This window comes from Hemiscyllium ocellatum, chromosome 32 (genome assembly GCF_020745735.1).
Source record: "Hemiscyllium ocellatum isolate sHemOce1 chromosome 32, sHemOce1.pat.X.cur, whole genome shotgun sequence".
In the NCBI taxonomy this organism is placed as follows: Eukaryota; Metazoa; Chordata; class Chondrichthyes; order Orectolobiformes; family Hemiscylliidae; genus Hemiscyllium; species Hemiscyllium ocellatum.
The window spans coordinates 38,513,823-38,540,288 of NC_083432.1; the positions used below are offsets into that span (position 1 = coordinate 38,513,823).

The window sequence follows — 26,466 nt, forward strand, 5'->3', positions numbered from 1 at the left end:
GCACCTCCCAAAAAGCAGGTTGGCTTCGCCTGTCCTTATACTCATATTTATTTTGGGATTTTTTTGGATGCAAATCTAGCTTTTTAAATATGTTTCCTACACTGCTTGTTTTGAGCAGAGAGGCAATAGCATTCAAATTATTTTTTTTAACTTAATAAACCACATCATAGTAACTTAGTTAAAACAACATCAGGAGAGAAAAGGTGGAGATGCATGGTCAGAAGATTTCTGGACTGGATTAGCTGCTGTTGTAGTATTAATGAGTAACTTTGAATAAAAGCAAATACATGAGCAAATGTTAATATTTCTTAATCAACATTTGGAGCCCTTTCTTTGTTGAAGATGCAGATTACTTTCGAATATCCTTAAAGGTCACTTAAAGTTTTTTCCTAGTGAGGCACTAAAGGAGGTTTAAGCCCCATCAGGAAGCCATTATTTTTCTTCACAGAGTGTTTGTGGAAACAGTCCAGTTGAAAATGGTTTCGGAGAAAGTATAAATCCGATTTTTTAAAAATGTCTGGGTCCCTGGAATAGAACAGTTCAGTGCAACACCTTGTGGCTGTTTAGCCACTGAGCTGGCCAGATTTCAAGTTTAAAAACGTAGACAAGGGGAAAGTGAGATTCATAAGCTCCTTGGTCTGATGTGATGAATCTTTATATTAAAGCAAAGTATTAGAAAAAATTGATCTCTTTTTAAAAAAGTTGTTTGAAGCTTTTCAATATATTGTCCATCTGTCAATGAAAGATATTTTAATGGAAGGTTAAAATGTGAAGAATTCTGCCCCACTCTCCTATATCTTTTAGTGCATTCCCTCCCAAACAAGCCAAGCCTGAATCAGTGATTTGAGCAAGGATGCAACTCCAGATTATTTTAATGTTATTTTAATACTTCATCTGAATGTCTGTTAAAGCTATGTCCTGCCCTGATCTTCCACCTGACGTTCACCTGTGTGCATACCCAGTAGGGACCATCAGAATGATGAGAGTCATTCTGGGCTGTTTGTTTTTTTTTGCATCTTCCATTTTTCTCAGAAACTGACGGCAATGTTAGTGTATGAGCTGTTCTCAGCTGGAGCAGCAGTGAATTCAATAAAAATTGCATATAAGGACCTCGATGGTATAATTAGTTCATTGCAACATTATCTAAAAGATTAATGCAATTTAAAGGATCCAACTTCAGATTCTGCCGTGAGTCTACACACAAACATAGAGCAACATCTTTCAACAGGTTTGATCTGTTACCCTACATTCCTTCAGGAAATGGGAGGTACTTTTAATTAATACTCCAAACAACAGCATACTATATGCTTGAGTCATTAATCTAACCTCTTATGTCTCTGTTCATGTGAGCTGAAGGCCGTGTGTACAGGAAACATTGGGTTTAGTTGAAAAGATGTGCTGAAAATCTGAAATAAAGAAAAACATATGGGATTGGTAAACCCAAAGATAGAGGTGCCTCAGAATTGTTCAAATAATCTACACCCGTAATATTAACCAGGTTTGTCAAATGTGTATTTGCAAACCATTTGCACTGGCTGATCGAAAATCATTTGCAATTCTTGTTTAACTGTAAAGGCCAACCATTATTGTGGGTGGGTGGGGGCGGAAGGAGTGTAATGGAGACATTTATACCAAGCATTACACTCAACTTACAAGCTGAAGTCTAATTGCTGTTTGCCACGGACTATTTTTAGTTTTGTGCCTGCTTTCACACTGAGAATTGCCAAATAGAGATTGTCAGACTGCTGTTTGTTATAATTTTAAAAAAGCAAATAAAAAGGGAAATTGCTCCCTTTTCTTTTCCAAAAAAGCAAAAAAAAAGTCAGGTTATTGACATTAATGCATTATTCTGTAGATATTTTGTATGAAATCTTTGGGGAACTGGCCTGGAGAAGTTGCTCTAAGTGTTGAAACAGATTCAACATCAAGGGTCAAATCAGTGACACCTGGGAATTTCAGCTTCGTGTTGTTGTTCCACAACTTCCTCCCACTAATGTTTTCCCTCAATATTATCACTCCTGGATATCCCAAGAATTGTCTAAATTTAATTCTAATTCCAAGTAGCCATTTTATGCTTCAGGTGTGTGGATGGTAGACTCATGAAGGGTTTTAAATATGTTTCCTAGTTTGTGTAATGTATTTCTCTGGTAAACCTTGTGATGTACATTAAGCTGCACACACTTTGTTCTGTTTGTATGATTTCTCAATGTTTTACTGCTGTACAAAATGTACACTCTGTACAGTATTCATGTACAAAGTGAATGTTAAATAAAGATAAGAAATGGCATTGCTCAGTAAATTTAGTACATCAGATCATTCTTTTTTAGCTCAGAAGTAATTGATCCAGTTTAGCAATCTTTGGAATAAGCGGTTAAAATATGCACCCGTACCGTAAGCTTATACTGTCCTTCTGTGAAATTTGTAAATGACAAGGGACAGATATAGTTTTTTAAATAAAAGACAGACTTGCATCTTTTCTCAGTGGACAAACTAAAGAACTAATTGCCTGTCTTATAAAGGTATTCCTGCTTATAAGCTAGGAACTCCTGATTCACGTCCCACCCCAGGACATGATGGCAAAAGAACAGATATTCATAACCCAGCTAAACCGGTTGGGTATCAACGTGTAAATCTTATCAGCTCCGAGCCAATGAAGAGAGAGATTCCTGGTTGCCGATGGGACTAGAAAGAAAACTGCAATCTTCTTCATCACAATTCATGGCTCCAGGCTACAACCTGCAGTTAAAATTGTACCACAGCAGCCTGGACTCATTGGGGCTTCATCCGCTCAGTTGGTTAGAGAATCAGATTGGTACCCACAGCGGAAGGTTTGATATCGGTCCTGACTGGGGTGAAACTGGGACCTATTGTTGGAGGTTGTTGATGCAGGTGGATCAGGCAGCGCACTCAAGACAATGGTTATAACTGAACTGAGCAGTAAACCAAGGGGAACATTTTGGATTAAATATCAGGTAAGTAAAATAATGGGGCAGAATGAAAATTTCCACAGCCATGGTTCCATTCCACGCTGACTTATAAACAACTTACTCAGAGATGTTACAACACACCTCCAGAGCAGTTGAGACTAGCATATGACTTTTTCTAATCAACCTGCTCAGATATGTTATGACTTACCTCTAGAGCAGATGGGATCAAACGCAGGTCTCCCTGACTCTGAGTCAGCGATGCTACCATTATGCTAAAACCATCTTGACAACAGCTGTACAATTATTAAATAGCTATCGTAGAATATAATTAAAGCATTCCCAAAGAAACATACAGTTCCATTTCCTTTATTGAAACATTTGTGCTGTTTTAACTTTTAAGAAAAAGCAATGTGGTGGCACAAATCACTCCGTTACAACAACATGCTGCCTATATAAGGGAAGCCAGCCTTTTCCCAAATGATCGCTTCCCAAATGATCTGGAGCAAATCTTGAGGGTTCATTCTTACGAAGGGGACCCTCGGTTGTTTAGGTGCACTCCCCTTCTCTCCCCTCCCCCCCACAATAGGCAGCAGTACCACCACAGCTTAGTCACTAACTCTGTGCATCAAACCTGATACAAATCACGTCAGTGGCACCCATACGCTGCAGTAACCAAATCCGACTGACTTCTTCAGATAACACACGAGTTGGCATTCAACATTAGGCAAATGGTTATTATTACAGCCAGACGTATTAAAACAAAGCAAAATCTTGCATGAGTAATCATAAACATTTTAGAGAAAGATAGGAAACTGTCAGGTTGATTTACTTTGATTAAACTGTACCACCTCCATGTGTTTGGATATGATCATAACTAAAGTACTGTCTATTTTAACTTTCACTCTTCATTCAAATTGAAGCTTCATATCTAGCCGCCTGGTTCTCTAGCACCCCGCTGATTCAGCGAAGGGCTCTGTTTTTTGGGGGTAAAAACCAGAAAAGATGGTTTTCACTTCAATTGGCTTGGTCAGGTTGAGAATGCACTGCCCCTCACCGTAGCAGCAGAGCTGGCCTTTCTGCAAATCCACCTGGAATGTGGGCTGTTTACCCTCCTCAATGAGCTTTAAGATTTGGAGCAGGTCTAAACCGGTCTGAACTGCCTTCACTCCAGGAGCGCATGCCAAGGTGATGTGGGCCCGGCTACCAAAGGGCAGGTCAACCTTCTCCGTACTGTCCTCGCCTTCGTTTCTCTCTTGTCCCTTCGGCCACAGCACTTTCTGGTAGTTGTTCAGGAGGACACGGGCCCCCACTGTTCGTGGGGTGACAAACAGGGCCACCACATTCAGGGTGAAGGCCTTTGAATAATTATCTTCAACAGCCTACATTAGGGAAACACAGAAAGTGTGTAGCATTAGTTTGAATTAGCAAGACCATCAACTTAATGGAGAATAAATGACTCTCCTGTTAGATGAAACAGTAGAATTTACTTGCACTGAAAACAGAAAGGGCTGGAGAAACCTGACAGCATCTGCGCAGAGAGAAGCAGAGTTACGCTCCAAGTTCACATGATTTGCTCAGAACCCACTGGGCGTGAAAACTGAACTCTGTTTTCCTGTCCACAGATAATACCAAAATTGCTGGGTTCCTCTAGCACTTTGAGTGTTTATTTCAGATCTCAAGCAACTGCAGTGTTTGGCTTTTGTTTTAAGCTTCAGTTGTTGGCTCTGTTGGTAGCACTCTTGCTTCTCAGTTTCAAGTCCCACTCCAAGACTGAAGTGAAAAATCACGCAACACCAGGTTATAATCCAACGGGTTTATTTGGAAGTACTAGCTTTCAGAGTGCTCTGAAAGCTTGTATGTTGTGTGATTTTTAACTTTGTCCACCCCAGTACCTCCACATGCAAGACTAAAACACAAGTGTCAAGGCTGATACTCCTATATATTCTATATATGATTATATAGAATAGAATCCCTACAGTCTGGAAATCTGTAAATGACAAGGGACAATTGTAATTTAAAAAATGACAGACTAGCAAAAATAATTCTCTTGTTTCTTTTCTCAGTGGACCCACTGAGTCCACACTGACCCACCAAAGAGAATCCCACCCAATTCTTATAACCCTGTATTTCCCAAAGTTAACCCACCTAGCCCACACATTCCTGGACACTACAGACAATTTATAATGGCCAATCCACTCAAACTACATGTCTTTGGACTGTGACAGGAAACAGGAATGCCTGGAGGAAACCCATGGTGGGGGGGCGAGGGGGGCAGACAGGGGGAGGATGTGCAAACTCCACACAGTTACCCAAGGGTGGAATCAAACCCAGGTCCCTGGTGCTGTGAGGCAGCAGTGCTAACCACTGAGCTGCCAGATCTGCTGCACAGAGGGAGTTCTGCACTGTTGCAAGTGCTGTCCCTCACATGTGATAAAGTAAGACACCTGCTGCTTGCTTGGGTGGACGCAAAGGATCACCAGGTGCTACTTCCAAGGACGGCAAATGCATCACTGCCGTGGTCTTGTATTACTTATATAAACATTGTTTAGTAAAGTTTACAGGGTCCCAAATTTATAAACGTTTGTAATTATAAATGTGATCTTGTACGGGGATGCAATTTTAAACATTTGGCATACAAATATTTCTTGGACTTATGAACAGCTATTTTATTTATATTATTCTACATCATGTTCTAACTTGTGTACAAATCCAATGGACTCCAGAATGGAACTATTCACAGTGGGAGATTGTAATGCTGTTTGTTCAAAATTGTAGAACTTTTAAGCTTTATTGTCTTATTTTGCCAATGGTAAGAATAAAACTTACTGGTCCCCAGTCACATCAATTCAGTGGCCAGATCTTGTACTGTAGCACTATAAATAGATAGTGATTACAAAGATAACAGGGAAGGCAGATGAACTCAAGGCATAGTTAGGAATATGGGACTGGGATATCATAGTAATTACAGAGACATGGCTTAATGTTCCAAGATACAAATGGGAGGATATTCCTGGGAATACATTCGGGGAAGTTATTTGGGTGGAACTGAGAAATAAGAAAGGGATGATCACCTTATTGGGATTATATTATAGGCCCCCTAATAGTCAGCGGAAAATTGAGAAACAAATTTGTAAGGAGATCTCAGTTCTCAGTAAGAATAGGGTGGTTATGGTTGGGGATTTTAACTTTCCAAACACAGACTGGGACTGCCATAGTGTTAAGGGTTTAGATGGAGAGGAATTTTTGTTAAGTATGTACCAGAAAATTTTCTGATTCAGTATGTGGATGAACCTACTAGAGAAGGTGCAAAGCTTGATCTACTATTGGGAAATAAGGCAGGGCAGGTGATTGAGGTGTCAGTGGAGGAGCACTTTGGGGCCAGCGACCATAATTCTATTAGTTTTAAAATAGTGATGGAAAAAGGTAGACTGGATCTAAAAGTTGAAATTCTAAATTGGAGGAAGGTCAATTTTGATGGTATTAGGCAAGAACTTTGTGGGTGGCACAGTGGTTAGCACTGCTCCCTCACAGCGCCAGAGACCCGGGTTCAATTCCCGCCTCAGGCGACTGACTGTGTGGAGTTTGCACATTCTCCCGGCGTCTGCATGGGTTTCCTCTGGGTGCTCCGGTTTCTTCCCACAGTCCAAAAATATGTAGGTCAGGTGAATTGGCCATGTTAAATTGCCCATAGTGTTAGGGGTAGGGGTAAATGTAGGAGAATGGGTCTGGGTGGGTTGCGCTTTGGCGGGTCGGTGTGGACTTGTTGGGCCGAAGGGCCTGTTTCCACACTAAGTAATCTAAAAAACAAACTTTCAAAGGTTGACTGGGAGCAGATGTTCACAGGTAAAGGGGTGGCTGAAAAATGCGAAGCCTTCAAAAATGAGATAACAAGAGTTGAGAAACAGTATATTGCTTTTAAGATAAAAGCAAAGGCTGGCAGGTGTAAGGAATGCTGGACGACAGGGAAATTGAGGTTTTGGTTAAGAAAAAGAAGGAAGCATATGTCAGGTACAGACTGGAAATATCAAGTGAATCCATAGATGAGTATAAAGGCAGTAGGATTATACTTAAGAAGGAAATCAAGAGGGCAAAAAGGGGAATGATGTAGCTTTGACAAACAGAGTTTAGGAGAATCAAAAGGTTTTTTTTTATAAACACATTAAGGACAAAGGGGTAACTAGGGAGAGAACAGGGCCCCTCAAAGATCAGCAAGGCAGCCAATGTGTGGAGCCGCAGGAGATGGGAGAGATACTATCCGAGTATTTTGCATCAATGTTTACTGTGGAGAAGGACATGGAAGGTATTGAAAGTGGGAAATAGATGGTGGCATCATGAAAAATGTCCTTATTACAGAGGTGGTGGTGCTGGATATCTGAAAATGCATAAAAGTGGATAACTCCCCAGGACCTGATCAGGTGTACCCGAGAACTCTGTGGGAAGCAAGGAAAGTGATTCCTGGGCTTCTTGCTGAGATATTTGAATCATCGATAGTCACAGGTGAGGTGCCGGAAGACTGGAGGTTGGTAATTTGGTGTCACTGTTTAAGAAGGGCGGTAAAGACAAGCCAGGGAACTATAGACCAGTGTACCTGACATTGGTGGTGGGCAAGTTGTTGGAGGGAATTCTGAGGGACAGGATTTACATGTATTTGGAAAGGCAAGGAGTGATACGGGATAGTCAACATGGCTTTGTGCATGGGAAATCATGTCTCACAAACTTGATTGAGTTTCTTGAAGAAGTAACTAAGAGAACTGATGAGGGCAGAGCAGTGGACATGATCAATATGGACTTCAGTAAGGCGTATGACAAGGTTCCTCATGGTAGACTGATTAGCAAGGTTAGATCATATTGAATATAGGGAGAACTAGCCATTTGGATACAGAACTGCCTTGAAGATAGAATACAGAGAGTAATGGTGGAGGTGCCTTTAAGACTGGAGGCCTGTGACCATTGGTGCACCACAAGGATCAGTGCTGGGTCCATTGCATTTAGTCATTTATATAAATGATTTGGATGTGAACATAGAAGGTAAAGCTATTAGGTTTGCAGGTAACACCAAAATTGGAGATGTAGTGGATAGTGAAGGTTACCAGAGGACAACAGGATCTTGATTAGGTGGGCCAATGGACCAAGGAGTGGCAGATGGAGTTTAATTTAGATAAATGTGAAGTGCTGCATTTTGGAAAGACAAAACAGGACAGGATATACACTTAATGGTAAGGCCCTGAGGAGTCTTGTTAAATCAAGACCTTGGCATGCAAGTTCATACTTCTTTGAAATTGGAGTTGCAGGTGGATAGGATAATGAAGAAGTCATTTGGTATGCTTTCCTTTATTGGTAAGAGTATTGAGTACAGGAGTTGGGAGGTCATGTTGTGGCTGTACAGGACATCGATTAGGCCACTTTTGGAATATTGCATGCAATTCTGGTCTCCTTCCTATCGGACAGATGTTTTGAAACTAAAAAGGGTTCAGAAAAGATTTATGAGGATGTTGCCAGGGTTGGAGGATTTGAGGTAGAGAGTCAGGCTGGGACTGTTTTCCCTGGAGTGTTGGTGGCTGAGGGGTGACCCTATACAGGTTTATAAAATCATGAGGGGCATGGATAGGATAAATAGACAAAAGTCTTTTGCTTGGGGTGGGGGAATTCCAGAACTAGAGGGCAGCGGTTTAGGGTGAGAGGGGGAAAAATTGAAAAGGATCTAAGGGACAACCTTTTCACACAGAGAATGTGGTGAAGGCTGGTACAATTATAACATTTAAAATGCATCTGGATAGATATATGAACAGGAAGGGTTTAGAGGGAAATGGGACAAGATTAGGTTAGGATATCTGGTCAGCATGAACAAGTTAGTTCTGTTTCCGTGCCTTACATCTCTATGGCTCTAAATTTCAGATATTAGATTACTCACAGTGTGGAAACAGGCCCTTCTGCCCAACAAGTCCACACCGACCCTCCGAAGAGCAACCCACCCAGACCTATTTCCCGACATTTACCCCTTCACCTAACACTACGGGCAATTTAGCACGGCCAATTCACCTAACCTGCATATTTTTGGACTATGGGAGGAAACCCACGCAGACACGGGGAGAATGTGCAAACTCCACACAGTCAGTCGCCTGAGGCGGGAATTGAACCCGGGTCTCTGGCACTGTGAGGCAGCAGTGCTAACTACTGTGCCACCATGCCGCCCAACCTGGATGTTTACACTCCACACAAATCACCTCACACCCCTCTTCAATAACTTAACCATCTGTTCCTTTCCTCCCTCACTGTATTGTTTTCACTTCCTCTAAAATGCAACAGAAGTGATGCAGGAGAAAAGCAGACCTATTCTCATGTCTAAGCAAGTACTTGTAGTCCCAATATCCACCAATTGGTGGCAGTGCTGAACTAATTGCCATTTAGCATTTCAAACATTGACCCCCTGCATCGTTTGTGGAGTAGGGATTTTTCCTGTTAACTCGGCTAGCATTCATCCCTCAAACAATACACCACAAAAACACGAAAGGCTGACTGGCCATCCACCTCAGTTACGATTGCCCAATGCGTATTTGCTGGTTAGTTCAGCCATTTAAGTGGACCATCAACCAATCAGTCACCGAACAATGGAGGAGAAAGTGGGGACTGCAGATGCTGAAGATCAGGGTTGAGAGAGTGGTGCTAGAAAAACACAGCAGGTCAGGCAGCATCCAAGGAGCAGGAGAATCGATGTTTCAGGCATAAGTCCTTCATCCTGATGAAGGGTTCATGCCCGAAACGTTGATTCTCCTGCTCCTCGAATGCTGCCTGACCTGCTGTGCTTTTCCAGTCATCGAACAATGCTCATTTCATTTCTCTAAAGACCATCTGTTGCAGGAATTTGCAAACTGTAAAATGATAGAGGCCATTTGGCCCATAGTGGATGTGCCCGCTCTCTGTGGTAAAGCTATTTCATTAATCCCACTCCTCCTGCTCCTTCCCCAGAGCCCTGTGGGTATTTTTTTAAGAAACCTGAGTCCAATGCTGCCTTTTGTTTAATTAAAATTGGTAGCAGTGTTGTTGATAATCCGGCTTGGGAATGTAAGCCTGGGAAGTATAAAGGAAAGCCTGAAAAAAATATATCGGTCTTGAAATTATTGATGCCAATGACTAACACTTTTGTACGGAATTCCCCAGCCAGGTTTGGAGTAGAAACATAGAAAATAGGAGGTGCAGGCTAATCATCCCTTCAGCCGGCTCCATTATTCAATATGATTACGACTGATCATCTCACTCAGTACCTGCTCCTGCTTTCTCCCCATTTCCTTTGATCCTGTTAACCCTAGGAACGAGGTTTAACCCCTTCTTAATGTTTTGGCCTCAACTGCTTTCTGTGGTAGAGAATTCCACAGGCTCCCCTACTCTGTGGCTGAAGAAATGTCTCCCCATCCCAGTTCTAAATGTATCTTTCCACTGTGACCCCTGGTTCTGGACTCGCAGTTCATCAAGAACATCGTTCCTGCATTCAATCTGTCTGGTCCTGTTCGAATTTTATAATATCCTGTCAGATCCTCCCTCATTTTTCTAAACTCCAGTGAATCTTGTCTGAAACAATCCAGTGTCTCTCCATACATCAGGTATGCCATCCCAGGAATCAGTCTGGTAATGGAGATACTAATTAGTCTCCCTGACAGAGAGAGGCTTCATCCTGCAGTTAAATCTGAAACTGAAGTAGATTTACTACAGTATGAAAACAGGCCATTAGGCCCATCAAGTCCACACTGACTCTCTGAAGAGTATCCCACCCAGACCCAATCCCCTACCCTATACTCTACATTTACCCCTGACTAATGCACCTAACCTACACATCCCTGAACACTACGGGCAATTTAGCATGGCCAATTTAACGAATCTGCACAGCTTTGGACTGTGGGAGGAAACCGGAGCACACAGAGGGAACCCACACAGACATGGGGAGAATGTGCAAACTCCACACAGGCAGTGACAGTTGCCCGAGACTGGAATTGAACCCTGGTCCCTGGCGCTGTGAGGCAGCAGTGCTAACCACCGAGTTACCGTGCCATCTTACCAATGTTGAAAATTGACAGTTAAAAATCACACAACACCAGGTTATAGTCCACCAGGTTTAATTGGAAGCACACTAGCTTTCGGAGCGACGCTCCTTCATCAGGTGACTGTGGAGGGCTCGATCGAGCGTCGCTCCGAAAGCTAATGTGCTTCCAATTAAACCTGTTGGGCTATAACCTGGTGTTGTGTGATTTTTAACTGCGTACACCCCAGTCCAACACCGGCACCTCCAAATCATTGAAAATTGACGAGTTTCACTTGAACTTCTGGTTGAGTATTTTCCCAACTGTGAGGGATGAAAGACCATCTGCCAGCCGACTACTAACCTCACTCTCAGCGTAGGCTTCACAACCAGGATCTTTTCCGTAATTACAGAATTTTGTTGTACAGTGCAGTACTCTCGGCCTGTTCTGGAAGTATTCCTGGAGATCGAATTTCTCTTTTGGTTGACATTCCAAATCTGGCGTGAACAAAGTTACATTTACTGCACAACTCAGTTTTAATCTGATGTCACTTTCCATAGTTTGACAAACAGAAGGACACAAGTTAAACGGACAGCGCAAGTCCGGCAGCTTTGAGGACAGGCAGAGGTTATATTTTCTACTGGTCCTCTCGGAGGGAACATATCTTAAAAGGGGTGTGGTCCTGATAAGATCAGGACATTACCTAAACTACATACTTTGTAGGTAGTGTGCAGATTGAGAAGCTCTGCTGGTCTATTCCACAGTGGAGGTGCAGTGGTCATTCAAAAGGAAACCTTGCATTTATGTAGCACCTCTCACACTGCCTGGCTGGTTCAACCGACATTACACCCAGTTCAGTACTTTTGAAATGTGAGAAATACAGTGACAGATTCTTCCCATCAAGACCTTGCAGACGGCAACGTGACCCAATCTTCTAACCTGATCGTTGTCAGCCAGAGCTCGAGGGATCCTCCCCTACTTTGAAATAGTGCCCTGGGATCTTTTACATCCATCCTAACAGATCGACTGGCCCCTCGAGTAATGTCTCAACCAAGTGATGGCACTATTAACCGTGCAGCACTCCCTCAGCAGGGGAGTTAGCATAAGACTTTGTGAAATCTAAAAGGCATCTGGATGGGAATATGAATAGGAAGGGTTTAGAGAGATATGGGCCAAACGCTGACCAAATGGGACTAATTTGGGATCTTGGGTCAACACAGATAAGTTGGACCAAAGTGACTGTTTCCGCGCTGTATGACCCCAACCTCTGGAATGGAACTTGCTACAATTCAACTCTGGTCCTGACTGAGAGAGGTGAACAGCGGGGATGTGATGCTTGCTCCTGAACACAGCACCCTGTTGGGAAGGATACAACTTATGTGTATGTGCTCACTGTAGGTAAGAATAGGATCGAGTTTCAGTTCAAATTGCTCTTTGCAGTTGAGACATTGGGACTGAGGGGACCAATGGAGAATATAACTGCACACTCTACTCAAACGTGTGCAAGAAATGCTGGATTTGCACTGCCTGCTTAACTTGCTTGATTTTCATTGTCTAAATACGGCATATGTCATCAACAGCACTAACTAGCAGCAGTTGCTCAGCAATTACCCGCTCACTGACAGCTAGTCTGGGTCCTGCCAGGGCCACTCAGCTCCTCACCTCATTACAGCCTTGGTTCAAACACAGACTCCAGAAGGGAGGTGAGAGTGACAGCCCTTGACATCATGACCACATCTGATCATGTGTGGTTTCAAGTAGCCCCAGCAAAACTGGACTCAATGGGGAATCAGAGGGGAAATGCTCTCCTGGTTGGAGTCATACCTGGCACAATGGAAGACACTACCCACAGCAAATAGACTGCTGCGGTTCAAGAAGGCAGCCCACCCCCACATTCTCAAGGGGCAACTAGGGACAAGCAATAAATGCTGGGCACAGCCAGCAAGTGAATAAAAAAATTACAATCCTTAACCCTGCAAGTGAGCCCCAGGAGGACACAGGAAAAGTAACCTCAAACCCTCCTTAGAAAAATACATCGTTCCCATGGAGACCTGGGAAAGTCTCACCCAAGTCTGCCCAAGGTGAAGGGAAAGCAGCTGAAGAAGGACCTGTCCATCTCGAAGCTCCTCACCAACAACAAACTTTGATATGGAGAGCACTCCCACTCCTATTCCCACCCTCCCATTCCCCCGACCACCACCAGCCCCTCCTGGGACAGAGACTGTAGGTCATGTGGTGGACTCTTCGGTCACCTGAGGACTCTTGTTTTAATGTGCAACCAAGTCACCGTCGACCAAGAAGGACTGTCGAAGAGAGTAACAAGTGTATTAAGGAAATGTTAACAAGAAACTCAGAAAGTCACACTTTGTTTTCTGAAAGGCACATATGTCAAGGCAGCCTACATGAGGAACCGGAGGAGATGAGGGCAATACTAAACGAGTATTTTGCATCAGTGTTTACTGTGGAGAAGGACATGGAAGATATAGAATGTGGGGAAATAGATGGTGACATCTTGAAAAATGTCTTTATGACAGAGGAGGAAGTGCTGGATATCCTAAAACACAAAGGTGGATAAATCCCCAGGACCTGATGAGACCTCTGTGAGAAACTAGGGAAGTGATTGCTGGGCCCCTTGCTGAGATATTTGGCCCATCTGATCAAGATCCCAATGTAATCTGAGGTAACCTTCCTCGCTGTCCACTACACCTCCAATTTTGGTGTCATCTGCAAAATTACTAATTCTCCTGAAAGGTGAGATGCTTAAAGACTGGAGGTTGGCTAAAGTGGTGCCAGTATTTAAGAAAGGTGGTAAGGAAAAGCCGGGGAACTATAGACCAGTGAGCCTGATATTGGTGGTGGGCCAGTTGTTGGAGAGAATCTTGAGACACATGATGTACATGTATTTGGAAAGGCAACGACTGATTAGGGATAGTCAACATGGTTTTGTGTGTGGGAAATCATGTCTCACAAACTTGATTTGAGTTTTTTGAAGAAGTAACAAAGTAGATTGATGAGGGCAGAGCAGTGGACATGTTCTATATGGACTTCAGTAAGGCGTTCGACAAGGTTCCCCATGGGAGACTGGTTAGCAAGGTTAGATCTCATGGAATACATACTATCTCTATGACTATGACTCGACAAACCACTGGAGCAGGTGAGACTTGAACCTACACTTGACTCCCCCAAACTCCCACTCCCCCACACTCCTCATCCCCCCCAAATCCCCGACTCCCCCACTCTCCCCGACTCCCCCACACTCCCCGACTCCCCCACTCTCCCCGACTCCCCCACTCTCCCCGACTCCCCCACTCTCCCTGACTCCCCCACTCTCCCCGACTCCCCCACTCTCCCCCACTCCCCCACTCTCCCCGACTCCCCCACACTCCCCGACTCCCCCACACTCCCCGACTCCCCCACACTCCCCACTCTCCCCGACTCCCCCACTCTCCCCGACTCCCCCACACTCCCCGACTACCCCACTCTCCCCGACTCCCCCACACTCCCCGACTCCCCCACTCTCCCCGACTCCCCCACTCTCCCCGACTCCCCCACTCTCCCCGACTCCCCCACATCCCCGACTCCCCCACTCTCCCCGACTCCCCCACACTCCCAGACTCCCCCACACTCCCCGACTCCCCCACTCTCCCCGACTCCCCCACACTCCCCGACTCCCCCACACTCCCCACACTCCCCGACTCCCCCACACTCCCCGACTCCCCCACACTCCCCGACTCCCCCACACTCCCCGACTCCCCCACACTCCCCACACTCCCCGACTCCCCCACACTCCCCGACTCCCCCACACTCCCCGACTCCCCCACTCTCCCCGACTCCCCCACACACCCCACACTCCCCGACTCCCCCACTCTCCCCGACTCCCCCACACTCTAGCCTCTCACCAGGTAAAGATGCACCTCCCAAATTCCTTATTAGATTTAAGGGGCTCTATCTTATAATTTTGACTTTTTTTTCTTTGAACTCCAACTCTGCCTCACAGGAGTGGAATCCTGTACTCTGCTGTGTGGATGGTTAGATGGTGACTGAACTATATACTGCTGCAATGGTTTCCACAGTCAAATAGCTCACTGTCTCACGAAGCACAGGTGCCTTTACCAAGTGGCAGAACCTCTCAGGCCTAACCTGCCGTCTTCAGCAGGAAAACTAGAATTGCCAAGTTGGTGCAGGTGATTCAGATTTGTGTGGCTCTGATCCTTTCAAAAACAGACAGGATCACATACAGATGACAAACTCTTGCAAAATCTGACAGGATCAAAACAGACAGGATCACATACGGCTGACAAACTCTTTCAAAAACACCTCCGAGTTGCTCAGTTGGGTCAGAAAATCTTCCGCGTTCTCGCGCATCTCCCGGGCGCTCCTCCTCAGCAAGAACCAGCCAAAGAAATACGGTATGATGTAGGCCCGAAAGCTTTGCTTCATGCTGCTCAACTGTTCCACGGTTAGTTTCCACTGGTTTTGTTTCGCAAGCTTCTCGCAGTCGTTCCTCCACAGTGTCTTCGGGCTGGCGATGAGGGCAATGTAGTCGTTGTCTCTGGCCAGGCTGGTGAGGCGGTCCAGCCGTTTGGCAGAGAGGTGGTTGTCATCGACTACTATGACGTTTTTACTCTCCTTAAAGCCCCTTTCGAGTTCCTCATCCACCTGGGCGTACCGCTCAGAGTCAGTCTCGTCCTCGTCCACCCTGGGAGGAAACTTCAAAGGCTCAGGGAAAGTGCAGACCAAGGACCCATGGTAAGCATCGGTGATTACTTTGCCAAGGGTCGACTTGCCACTGCCAGGCAGACCACGCAGAATGAAGACGGTGTGGCCTTCTTTAAGTGTCTTGACCGTGCCATCGTCACGAAGGAATGGGAAGTTATTTTTGACCTTTGACGATTTTGAGCCCATCGTTGTCAGGTTTCCAATCTACAAAACAAATTAAAAAAGAAACAAAAACCAAGTCAGAATGGCAACAAAGAACTTCCAGGAAGGCAACAGAACTTCAAGCGATGCACACCCAATACCATGGATGCTGGGAATTCTAAAACAACACAGAGACAGCCAGAGAAATTCATCCGCCGCATTGCAGAAATATAAAGTCAGAAGTCTCACGACACTGGGTTACAGTGCAACAGTGAGAAAGTGAGGACTGCAGATGCTGGAGATCAAAGTCAAGAGTGTGGTGCTGGAAAAGCACAGCAGGTCAGGCAGCATCTGCAGAGTCAATGTTTCGGACAAAAGCCCTTCATCAGGATTTCCTGATGAGGTGCTTATGCCCGAAACGTCTATTCCCCTGCTCCTCGGATGCTGCCTGACCTGCTGTGCTTTTCCAGCACCACCCTCTCCACTATGGTCCAACAGGTTTAGTGAAATCACACAAGCTTTCAGAGTGCAGCACCTGGGTCCTGTGTGATTTCAAATAAACCTGTTGGACTATAACCTGGCATCATGTGACTTCTGACCTTGTCCACCCCAGTCCAACACCGGCACCTCCACGTCAGAAAGATAAAGAATTAACATTTCAAATCCAAGAAGACTGTTCTCAAGAACTGTTCTGTCGATGAGTCGTACTGGACCTAACTCTGTTTCTCTCCCCAGACAGATGTTGCCAATCCTGTTAAGTTCCTCCAGTATTGTCAGAGTTTGTTTCAGAATTACAGCAGTGACCTCTCATGTAAATGTGCCAGATGTTGAATCTTTAGTCTAACTGGAAGCAGGAGTAGGCCATTCAGCCCCTCTCAAGCCTGTTCCACCATTCAATGAGACCACGGCTGATTTATGGTCTCACTCCATATACCTGTCCTTAACCCATATGCCCTTCTGTATAGCAAAAAAGCATCTATCTCAGATTGAAAATTAACAACTGATCCAGCGTCATCTGTCATTTGTGGAAGAGAGTTCCAAATCGCTCCCAAACTTTGTGTATATTAGTACTTCCACACATTTCTCCTGAACATTCTGGCCCTAATTCTCTGACTAGACTCCTAGTTCTAGAATCTTCAAATATTGGAAATAGTTTCTCTTTATCTACCCATGTCTTTTTCTTTTCATATCTTCGGATTAGGTCACTCCTTAAACATTCTAAATTCTTGAGAAAACAGGCCTTATTTATATAATCTCTTCTAAGAACTCAATCCCTGAAATCGAGATATCTTTCTTGTAAACCTATGCTGTACTCCCCCAAGGCCAATACGTCCTTCCTAAGGTGTGGTGGCCTGATCCACTCACAGTACCCTGAGTGCAGCCTACTCAGGGCTTCGTGTGGTTGCAGCACAACTTCTAAAACCTTCTACTCCAGCCCTCTAGCTGGGCGGCATGGTGGCTCAGTGGTTAGCACTGCTGCCTCACAGCGCCAGGGTCCTGGGTTCGATTCCCACCTGTCTGTGTGGAGTTTGTACATTCTCCCTGTGTCTGTGTGGGTTTGCTCTGGTTTCCTCCCACAATCCAAAGATGTGCAGGTTAGGTGAATTGGCCAGGCTAAATTGCCCGTAGTGTTAGGTGCATAGTCAGGGGTAAATAGGGGAATGGGTTTCTCTTCAGAGGGACGGTGTGGACTTATTGGCTCCGGAAGGGCCTGCTTCCACACTAATCTAATCTAAGGATGAGCCTTCTTGATTATTTTCTGCACCTGTTCACGAAATTTTAAAGATCTGAACTTCACGGCTCTTTGGACAGCCACTGTATTTAACTTGACACCATCTAGAAAAGCCTCTGACCTGTGCCTTTTCAGATTAAAATGGATAATTTCACACTTATATTGAAATCCATTTGCCACAGTTTTGCCCATTCACTTAGTCTACCAATATCCCTTTGTAATTTTGTCCTATCGTCAACAATGTCTACAATGCCACACGAAAGGCTTGTTTCCACACTGTAGGGAATCTAATCTAATCTAATCGAACTTTGTGTCATCAGCAAATTTAGTTATGACTTTCTATGCCTTTATTCAATGCCATTACTCTCAATATAAGAAAGATTTGAATTTATATAGCACCTGACATGACCACTGGATGCCACAAAATGATTTTCAGCCAATAAAGTACAGCCAGTGTCGGGATGTAGCAAACACTACCGCCCACTTGTACACAGTGAGTTCCAACAGAGAGTAACATGATTGCTTTTGTAATGCACATAGAGGGGTAACTCCCCAACTCTTCCATGAAATAGTGCAGTGGGATGTTTGACATCCCGAGAAGCAGATAGAGCCCTGGTTTAATATCACATCTCAACATCTTCCCTAACCTACTGAATCAGAACAAAACATACATTGGAACATGATTTATTCCAAGAAACAACAATAATGGGGAGCCAATGGCCTAGTGGTATTCTCATTAGACTATTAATTGAGACATCCAGGTAATGTTCTGGGGACCCTGTTCCAAATATTGCCATGGCAAATAGTGGAATCTGAACGCAATAAAAAATATTCTGGAATTAAGAGTCTCATGCCGACCATCGTCAATTGTCAGAAAAAGCCCATCTGGTTCACTAATATCGATTCAAGAAGACAACTACCTGGTCTGGTCTCTACGTGACTCCAGACCCACAGCAATGTGGACAATTTGCAAATGCCCTCTCAAGTGGCCTAGTCACTCAGTTGTATCAATCACTAGAAAGTCTCAAAGCAGGAAGGAATATGGACAGACCACCTGGCATTGAACTAGGCACCAGAGCCCTGTCGACCCTGCAAAGTCCTCCTTATGTCTGGGGGAGCGAGTACCAAAGTTACGAGAGCTGTCTGTCACAGACTAGTCAAGCAACACCCTGGTATAGTCACACTCACCGTACAAACAGTGTCCCAGACACCAGCAATGCTATCCCTGAATATATCCCATCCCACTGGCAGGACAAACCCAGCAGAAGTGGTGGCACAGTGGGATACAGTCGGGAGGGAGTTGTTCTAGGAGGACCCAACATCGACGATGGACCCCACAAAGTGCTCTGACATCAGACTAAGCACGAGCAAGGAAATCTCCTGCTGGTTACCACTTGCCAACCTCTCTTAGCCGATGTATGGGCACTCCGCCAAGTTGAACAACACTTGGAGGAAGCACTGCAGCTGGCCTGGGCACAAAATGTCCTCTGGGTGGGGGATTCAATGCCCACCACCAAGGGTGGCTCAGCAGCAGGACTACTGATCAAGATGATTGATTCCTAAAGGACATTGCTGCTAGACTGGGTCTGCAGCAAGTGGTGAGGGAATCAACAAGAGGAAAAAACATACTTGACCTCAACCTTACCAATCACCCAACTGCAGATGCATCTGTCCATGACAGTATTGATAAGAGTGACTACCGCACAGTCCTTGGGGAGACAAAATCCCATCTTCACCTTGAGAATATCCTCTCTCGTGTTGTGTGGCACTATCACTGCGGCAAGTGGGGCAGAATTCGAACAGATCTAGCAACTCAAGGCTGGGCATTCATGAGGCACTGGGGCCATCAATAGCAGGAGAACTGTACTCCAGCACAATCTGTGACCTCATGGCCCGGTATATCCCCCACTCAACCATTACCATCAAGCCAGGGGATCAACCCTGGTTCAATGGAGAGGGCAGGAGGGCATGCCAGGAGCAGCACCAGGCACACCTGAAGATGAGGTGTCAACCTGGCGGAGCTACTAAACAGGACTACATACATACCAAACAGCATAAGCAGCAAGCGATAGGCAGAGCTAAGCAATTCGGATTCCAACGGATCAGATCTAAGCTCTGCAATCCTGCCACATCCAGTTGTAAATGATGGTGGACAATTAAACAACTCACTGGAGGAGGAGGCTCTACAAATATCCCCAGCCTCGATGTCGGAAGAGCCCAGCACCTCAGTGCAAAAGGTAAGGCTGAATGTTTTGCAGTAATCTTCAGCCAGAAGTGCCAACTAATCCATTTCAGCCTCCTCCAGTGGTCCCCAGCATTACAGAGGCAGTCTTCATCCCATTTGATTCGTTCTATGTGACATCAAGAAACAGTTGGATACTGCAATGGGTATGGGCTCTGACAACATTCCAGCAATGCTATTGAAGGCTTGTGCTCCAGAACCTGTCACTCCACTAGCCAAGCTGTTCCAGTACAGTTACAACACTGGCATCTACCCAACAATGTGGAAAATTGCCCAGCTGTGTCCTGTGTATGAAAAGCAAGACAAATCCAACCTTGCCAATTACTGGCCCATCTACTCTTGACTCTCAGTAAAGTGATGGAAGGTGTTATCAATAGTGCTACCAAGCAGCACCTGCTCAGTGACGCCCAGTTTGGGTTCGGCCAGCTCTTGACCTCTTTACAGCCTTGGTTCAAAGTTGGACAAAACAGCTGAATTCCAGAGGGGAGGTAACAGGGACTGGCCTTCATGTCAAGGCCACATTTGACCACATGACATCACGGAGCGCTAACAGAAACTGGAGTCAGTGGGAATCGGTGGGGGAGGGAGGGGTGGGGAAACTCTCTGTTGATTGGAATTATATCTGACACGTAAGAAGGTGATTGTGGTTGTTGGAGGTCAGTCATCTCAGCTCCAGGACATCCTTTCAGGAGTTGCTCAGGATAGCGTCCTAGGCCCAACTATCTTCAGCTGCTTCATCAATCTCCCTCCCTCATGAGGTCAAAAGTGGGGAGTTCACTGATGTTTGCACAAAGTTGAGCATTATTCATGATTCCTCAGACATTGAAGCAGGCCACAGTCAAATGCAACAAAATCTGGACAATATCCAGGCGCTGAGGTGACAACTCACATTTGTGCCACTTAATTGCCAGGCTATGACCAACTCCAACAAGAGATAATCTAACCATCAGCGACATTACTATCACTGAATCCCCCACTATCAAAAACCTGGGGGGTTACCACTGACCTGAAACTAAACTAGACAAGCTATATAAATACCGTGGCTACAAGAGCAGGTCACAGGTTAGAGATACTGCGGGAGTAACTCACCTCCTGACTCCCTCAAGCCTGTCCACTACCTAAAAGGCACACAAGTCAGGAGTGTGATGGAATACTCCCCGTTTGACTGGATGGGTGCAGTTCCAGCAACACTCAAGACGCTTGATACCCTCCAGGACAAAGCAGACCAATCAATTGTCACCACATCCGCAAACGTTCACTCCCTCCACGACTGAGGCTCATTAGCAGCAGTGTGTAACCAAAGATCCATAAACAGCATCTTCCAAATCCACGACCACTTCCACCTAAAAGGGCTAGAGCAGCAGATCCAAGGGAACACCACCACCTTCAGGTTCCCCTCCAAGCCACACACCATTCTGATGTGGAAATATATCGCCATTCCTTCACTGTCACTGGGTCAAATTCCTGGAATTTCCTCCCTAAGCGCATTGAGGATCTACTTAAAGCAGATGGATTGTAACAGTTTGAGAAAGCAGCTCACCACCACCTTGGGAAGGGGTAACTGCGGACAGGAATAAACCCTGGTCCAGCCAGAGGTGCCTATGTCCTACGAGTGAATACAAGAAAATAAAATAGAAACTTACTCAGAGCCTTCAGTGTCTCAGGATGCCTCAGTGGAGTACAATAAAACAGAGCATGAGAAGGTACGAGGTCAGACTAGCGAAAGCTCAGCCAAAGAGGAAGGTTTTAGGGAAGGTGTCAAAGCAGGAAAGTGAGCCGGAGAGGCAAGAGAGGTGTAGGGAGTTTTCTCACAAATCGCCAACTGCTCTGGAATAACTGAGTGCACACAGCAATACAGAAGCAGGTGTCACAAGCTGTTTGTGTGAAGGCTGAACACAGAGACTTCCTGTGTGTGGTTAACGGTTCAAGGTTAAACACACTGCCAGCTTTAACAGCTGCACCTTTCTGAGGAGGTAGAGCTCCGGTATATGCAAATACACCAAGGGATGTCCGGTTACAGAACAACGTTCATAAGAAAACAGCCACTGATTTAACAGGCAGGATCGTAAACAGGAGAAAGCAAAGCAAAATACTGCAGGTGCTGGAAATCTGAAACAAACACAGAGGGCGATGGAGAAACTCAGCAGATCTGGCAGCTTCTGTAGACAAAGAGTTAATGTCCAATCGGACTCTTCTTCAGCAATTCATAAACTTGCTCAGTGCTAGAACTCTACAAGTTTGAAGAGAGATTTGTGATTGGGTGGAGTTGTTCATAATGACATGTCTCCAGCCAATGAAATGGAGCACTGGCTGGTGGAAACCATGAGAGTGGTGAACTCGGCCCGGACAATCACAAAGGCCAACCTCCCGTCTAAAGAATCCACCTACCAGGCCCACTGTCAGGAAAGGCCGCCAGCATTCTCAAAGATCCATCCCACCCTGGCAATGTTTTTCTACAATCTCTACCATTGAGGAGGAGGTACAGAAGCCTGAACACGTGCACCAGCCGGTTTCGAAACAGTTTCTACTCTACTGTTGTTAGATTACTGAATGGACTCACAAACTCTGAACATTCACCTGTACCTGTGTTATTGCTTTCGCTGCTGTTTACTGTGCTACTTAACTCTGTGATCTGCCTGTATTACTTGCTAGACAAAGCTTTTCACTGTGTCTTGGTACACGTGACAATAAATTCAATTCAATTTAATTCAGTCAGCAAACAATAGCAAAAATTCTGAGCAAGTGATATTTCTGACCTGAAACTTTCATTCTCATGTTTTCTCCACAGTGGCTGAATTTCTCCAGCACTTTCCGTTTTCATTTCTTTTATACACAGCAACCCAAGCCTTGAGAGAGGGAATGGCTGGGCTGTTTTTTTGAAGATGGATCACTTTGACTGTTGTGCCATCTGTTCACTAGAGTTTAGAAGAACAAGAGAGAGAGGATCTGATTGAAACATATAGAATTCTGACAGGGCTAAGACAGACTGGAACACAGGAAGGATGGTTCCCCAGTTGGGGAAGTCCAGAACCAGGGGCACGGTCTCAAGATACAGGGGAGACCATTTCGGACTGAGATGAGGAAAATGCCTTCACTCGAGGATGGGAACCTGTGGAATTCTCGACCACAGAAGGCTGCAGAGGCCAAGTTACTGAATATATTTTTAAAAAGGAGAGAGATGATTGTTGAGATTTTAAAGGGGTATGGGGAGAAAGTGGGAATATGGCATTGGATAGAGGATCATCCATGATGACCCACTGATTGGAGAACAGACTCAAAGGGCTGCATGGTCTATTCCTGCTTCTGAATTAGTGGTGCTGGAAGAGCACAGCAGTTCAGGCAGCATCCAAGGAGCAGCGAAATCGACGTTTCGGGCAAAAGCCCTTCATCAGGAATAAAGGCAGAGAGCCTGAAGCATGGAGAGATAAGCTAGAGGAGGGTGGGGTGGGGAGAAAGTAGCATGGAGTACAATGGGCGAGTGAGGGAGGGGATGAAGGTGATAGGTCAGGGAGGAGAGGGTGGAGTCTGGCCCTAGTTTCTAAGTCCCCAGATTCTGGCTTGAAGCAATTACAGGTCAAAGGTTATGCAGAACACAAGTGTCACTGGGACTACCTGCTGTTTCTTTATTCTTAAGAACAAAAATGCAAAACAAATCATTTGGCAACATCCTTGTAAATATAACACAAAAGTACCGCAGACACTGGAAATCTGAAATAAGAACAGCAAATGGCTGAAGCAGATCTGAGGAGAGAGAAAGAGACTGAAAGTTTCAGGTCGATGGAGCTTTCATCAGGAACGGAAGTGAAATCGGGATGGAAGAGTTTTTAAGCCGGTGGAAGTGGGGGAGGGGGAAGAAAGCACAAAGGATGTGCTTTGGGATAGGGTTGGAGGCCATGAGGACATTAAATACCAGAGGGTTTCCTGATACAGCAACCAAAGGACTAGGAATGCGTTTTACTGACTATGAACTATTTATAATAGACACTCACCTCTGGACGCCTGGCAGATATAGATTCCCTACTGTGTGGAAACAGGCACTTCAGCCCAACAAGTCCACACTGACCCTCCGAAGAGCTTCCCACCCAGAACCATTTCCCTAACCTATTACTTTACATTTACCCCTGACTAATGCACCTCAACTACACATCCCTGAACACTACGGGCAATTTAGCTTGGCCAATTCACCTAACCTGCACATCTTCGAATTGTGGGAGGAAATCAGAACACCCGGAGTAAACCCACGCAAACTCGGGGAAATGTGCAAACTCCACATAGACAACCTCCCAAGGCTGGAATCGAACCTGGATCCATGGCACTGTGAGGCAGTAGTGCTAATCACTGAGCCACAGTGCCACCCTCATTTTTTTCAGAGCATATTTCGACAGGGAGGTACAAGTGTCTTTATTCTCTGGCCTGACCATTCTGGTAATTATAACCTGTAAGTTCGAACAAGGTCATTGGTTCCTGATTTACTTCACTCCAATAAAGAAAGAATCTGCTCTAAAAACGCTTTGCTGTTAAATTAAGACCAGCCAACAGATGGTCAAGATCTAGTAGGGGTTTTCCACTTGGCACCACTTTCTAAATCCAGTATCATTATCAGATAAAACCTTCCAAGCTTGCAGCCTTCCTCTTAACACTTTTAAACAGATTTCTCATTTCCATACATTCAATACACAGAATAAAGACTAAAACTTACATGGGTCTCTTAATTCAAGTTACAGTCAACGCCTGAACTTTAACGCAAGTTTGAAAAAGAAGGTTGTGCAGTTCCTTGGTTTCACAACCTCAAGCTTCTTCAGAGCAGCCTTACAGAACATTTCAAAGTATAGTCACTGCTCTGGTGTAGGAAATGTGGCAGCCCGCTTACGCACAATCAGCCCCCACAACATTAACGTGATAATGACCCCATGATCTGTCCTGGCCATTTTAGTTCAATGTCTTCCATCAGCATTGCCAACAAGAGATCCTGGGTACCACTTAGAGGGACAACGTCACCAATGAAGGAAGGCAACACAGAGCTCTCAGAGGACACTGTGATAGGGGGACAACCTGAGACAGGCAGGAGATGAATGCTCTCCCTTGATGTATATCCAACACAGTGCCAGTTAAATGGGCATCATCAAAAGCGAAAAGAAGCCAGGGCCAGCCAAAGCAGATCCGTCAAATTCCTTTATGGGGGAAACCTTGAGAAGTGGGATACCTACGATGGACTAGGGACTCTTACTGTCCCTTGACCCACAGAAGATCAGGAGGGTTCAGTTCAAGTAAATCTGATATGGTACCATTCGCTGAGGGATAAGCATTGTCAGGCCTCCAGGAAGAACACTGCTGCTCCACCTTCAAACAGAGCCCTGAGATCTCGCTCATCGACCCAAACAGAGGACCAGGAACGTAATTTATCGTCAGTGTCTGTTGGGTAGAACTCCCTCAGTAGGGGATTGGTTAGCTCAGTCACTTGGCCTTGTGATGCAGAGTTGTATCAACAAGGTGAGTTTGACATCCTACGAGGTTACCATGAAAGGTCCGTCCTTCTCAATCACCCCCGTCAACTGAGGCGTGGTGACCTTTAGGTTAAACTCACCACCAATCGTCTCTCTCTCTCTCTCTCTCCCCCCATAATGGGAGAGTGGGTGACTTCATGGTAACGGCATTCCCCCTTTTTGGAACTTGGAAGCAGGACCCTGTGACTCAGAGGGAAGAATTCCACCAGCTCAGCCACAATGTTGGAGGGTAGTAATATAAGAAACATAGCAGCCAATGAATTTACAGCAAGCTACTATACCAGCAATGTAATATCGGTCAGATAACCTGCTTTTATAATGCTGATTGAGGGACAAATAACGGCCTTGGACTTGAGAGATGGCTAGCACAAGGGAACATAGCTTTAAATTGAGGGGTGATAGATAAAGGACAGATGTCAGAAGTAGTTTCTTTACTCAGAGAGAGTAGTAAGGACATGGAATGTCCTGCCTGCAACATTAGTAGACTAGCCAACTTTAAGAGCATTTAAATGGTCATTGGATAAACATATGGATGAAAATGGAATAGTGTAGGTTAGGTCGGCTTCAGATTGGTTTCACAGGTCGGTGCAACATCGAGGGTCGAAGGGCCTGTACTGCACTGTAACATTCAATGTTCTATATCTCCCCAGCTGTTCTTCACAAAGGGGTCAGGGCAGTATTCATTATGATGCCTATTATTCTCAGTAAACCATGCAATGTAGAAATGGATACCTTCAAAGCCATCTTTAAGAGCACCAGGTCTTTATCTGGAATGTGTGCTGGAGAAAGTATCTAACCACAGTGTAACTTTCCATTGCTGCAGGTCTGTTGGCAAACCGTGCGCGACAGACAGTTTGCAGGATTACTCAAGGGTAGAGGCAGGCTGTGAATCATAACTTACAGAGTACCTTACGTCCATTGGCAGCTGCTACAAGACAACAAGTCTACCCGACGCAATGGTACATCTTCAGCAGCTGGACAAAGTACAGTTGTAACAGTAAAACCTCAAAATTAATACTGGGTTAAGCTTCAACCTTGTGAGCCCCTTGCGATTTGTACAGAGCTTCTCAAATGCTTTAGTTCCAAGACGCCACCTTTGGTTTTACAAAACTTTCATGAATTCCCTGTGGTACAAATAAAGTTTCTCTGGCGTAAAAATTAGTTGCACAATTAAACAGATTTATACTTA

General features: G+C 45.1%; 1 protein-coding gene across 3 annotated transcripts in view; it reads right to left on the bottom strand.

Annotated features, from left to right (window-relative positions):
- Positions 1-3,277: 3,277 nt before the first annotated feature.
- Positions 3,278-26,466, bottom strand: part of cnp (2',3'-cyclic nucleotide 3' phosphodiesterase) — a 30,803-nt gene continuing 7,614 nt past the window's right edge. Inside the window, exons 2-5 of one of the 3 annotated variants that reach the window (XM_060848640.1) lie at positions 22,530-22,688; positions 15,232-15,862; positions 11,303-11,436; positions 3,278-4,306 (exon numbers count right to left, since the gene is read on the bottom strand). In XM_060848640.1, the coding sequence (XP_060704623.1) occupies positions 3,872-4,306; positions 11,303-11,436; positions 15,232-15,844 (1,182 nt within the window). In that variant the 5' untranslated portion in view covers positions 15,845-15,862; positions 22,530-22,688 and the 3' untranslated portion in view covers positions 3,278-3,871. Of the gene's footprint in view, positions 4,307-11,302; positions 11,437-15,231; positions 15,863-21,416; positions 21,648-22,529; positions 22,689-26,466 lie in introns of those variants that run through there. The other 2 variants (XM_060848641.1, XM_060848639.1) reach the window with 2 other exon arrangements.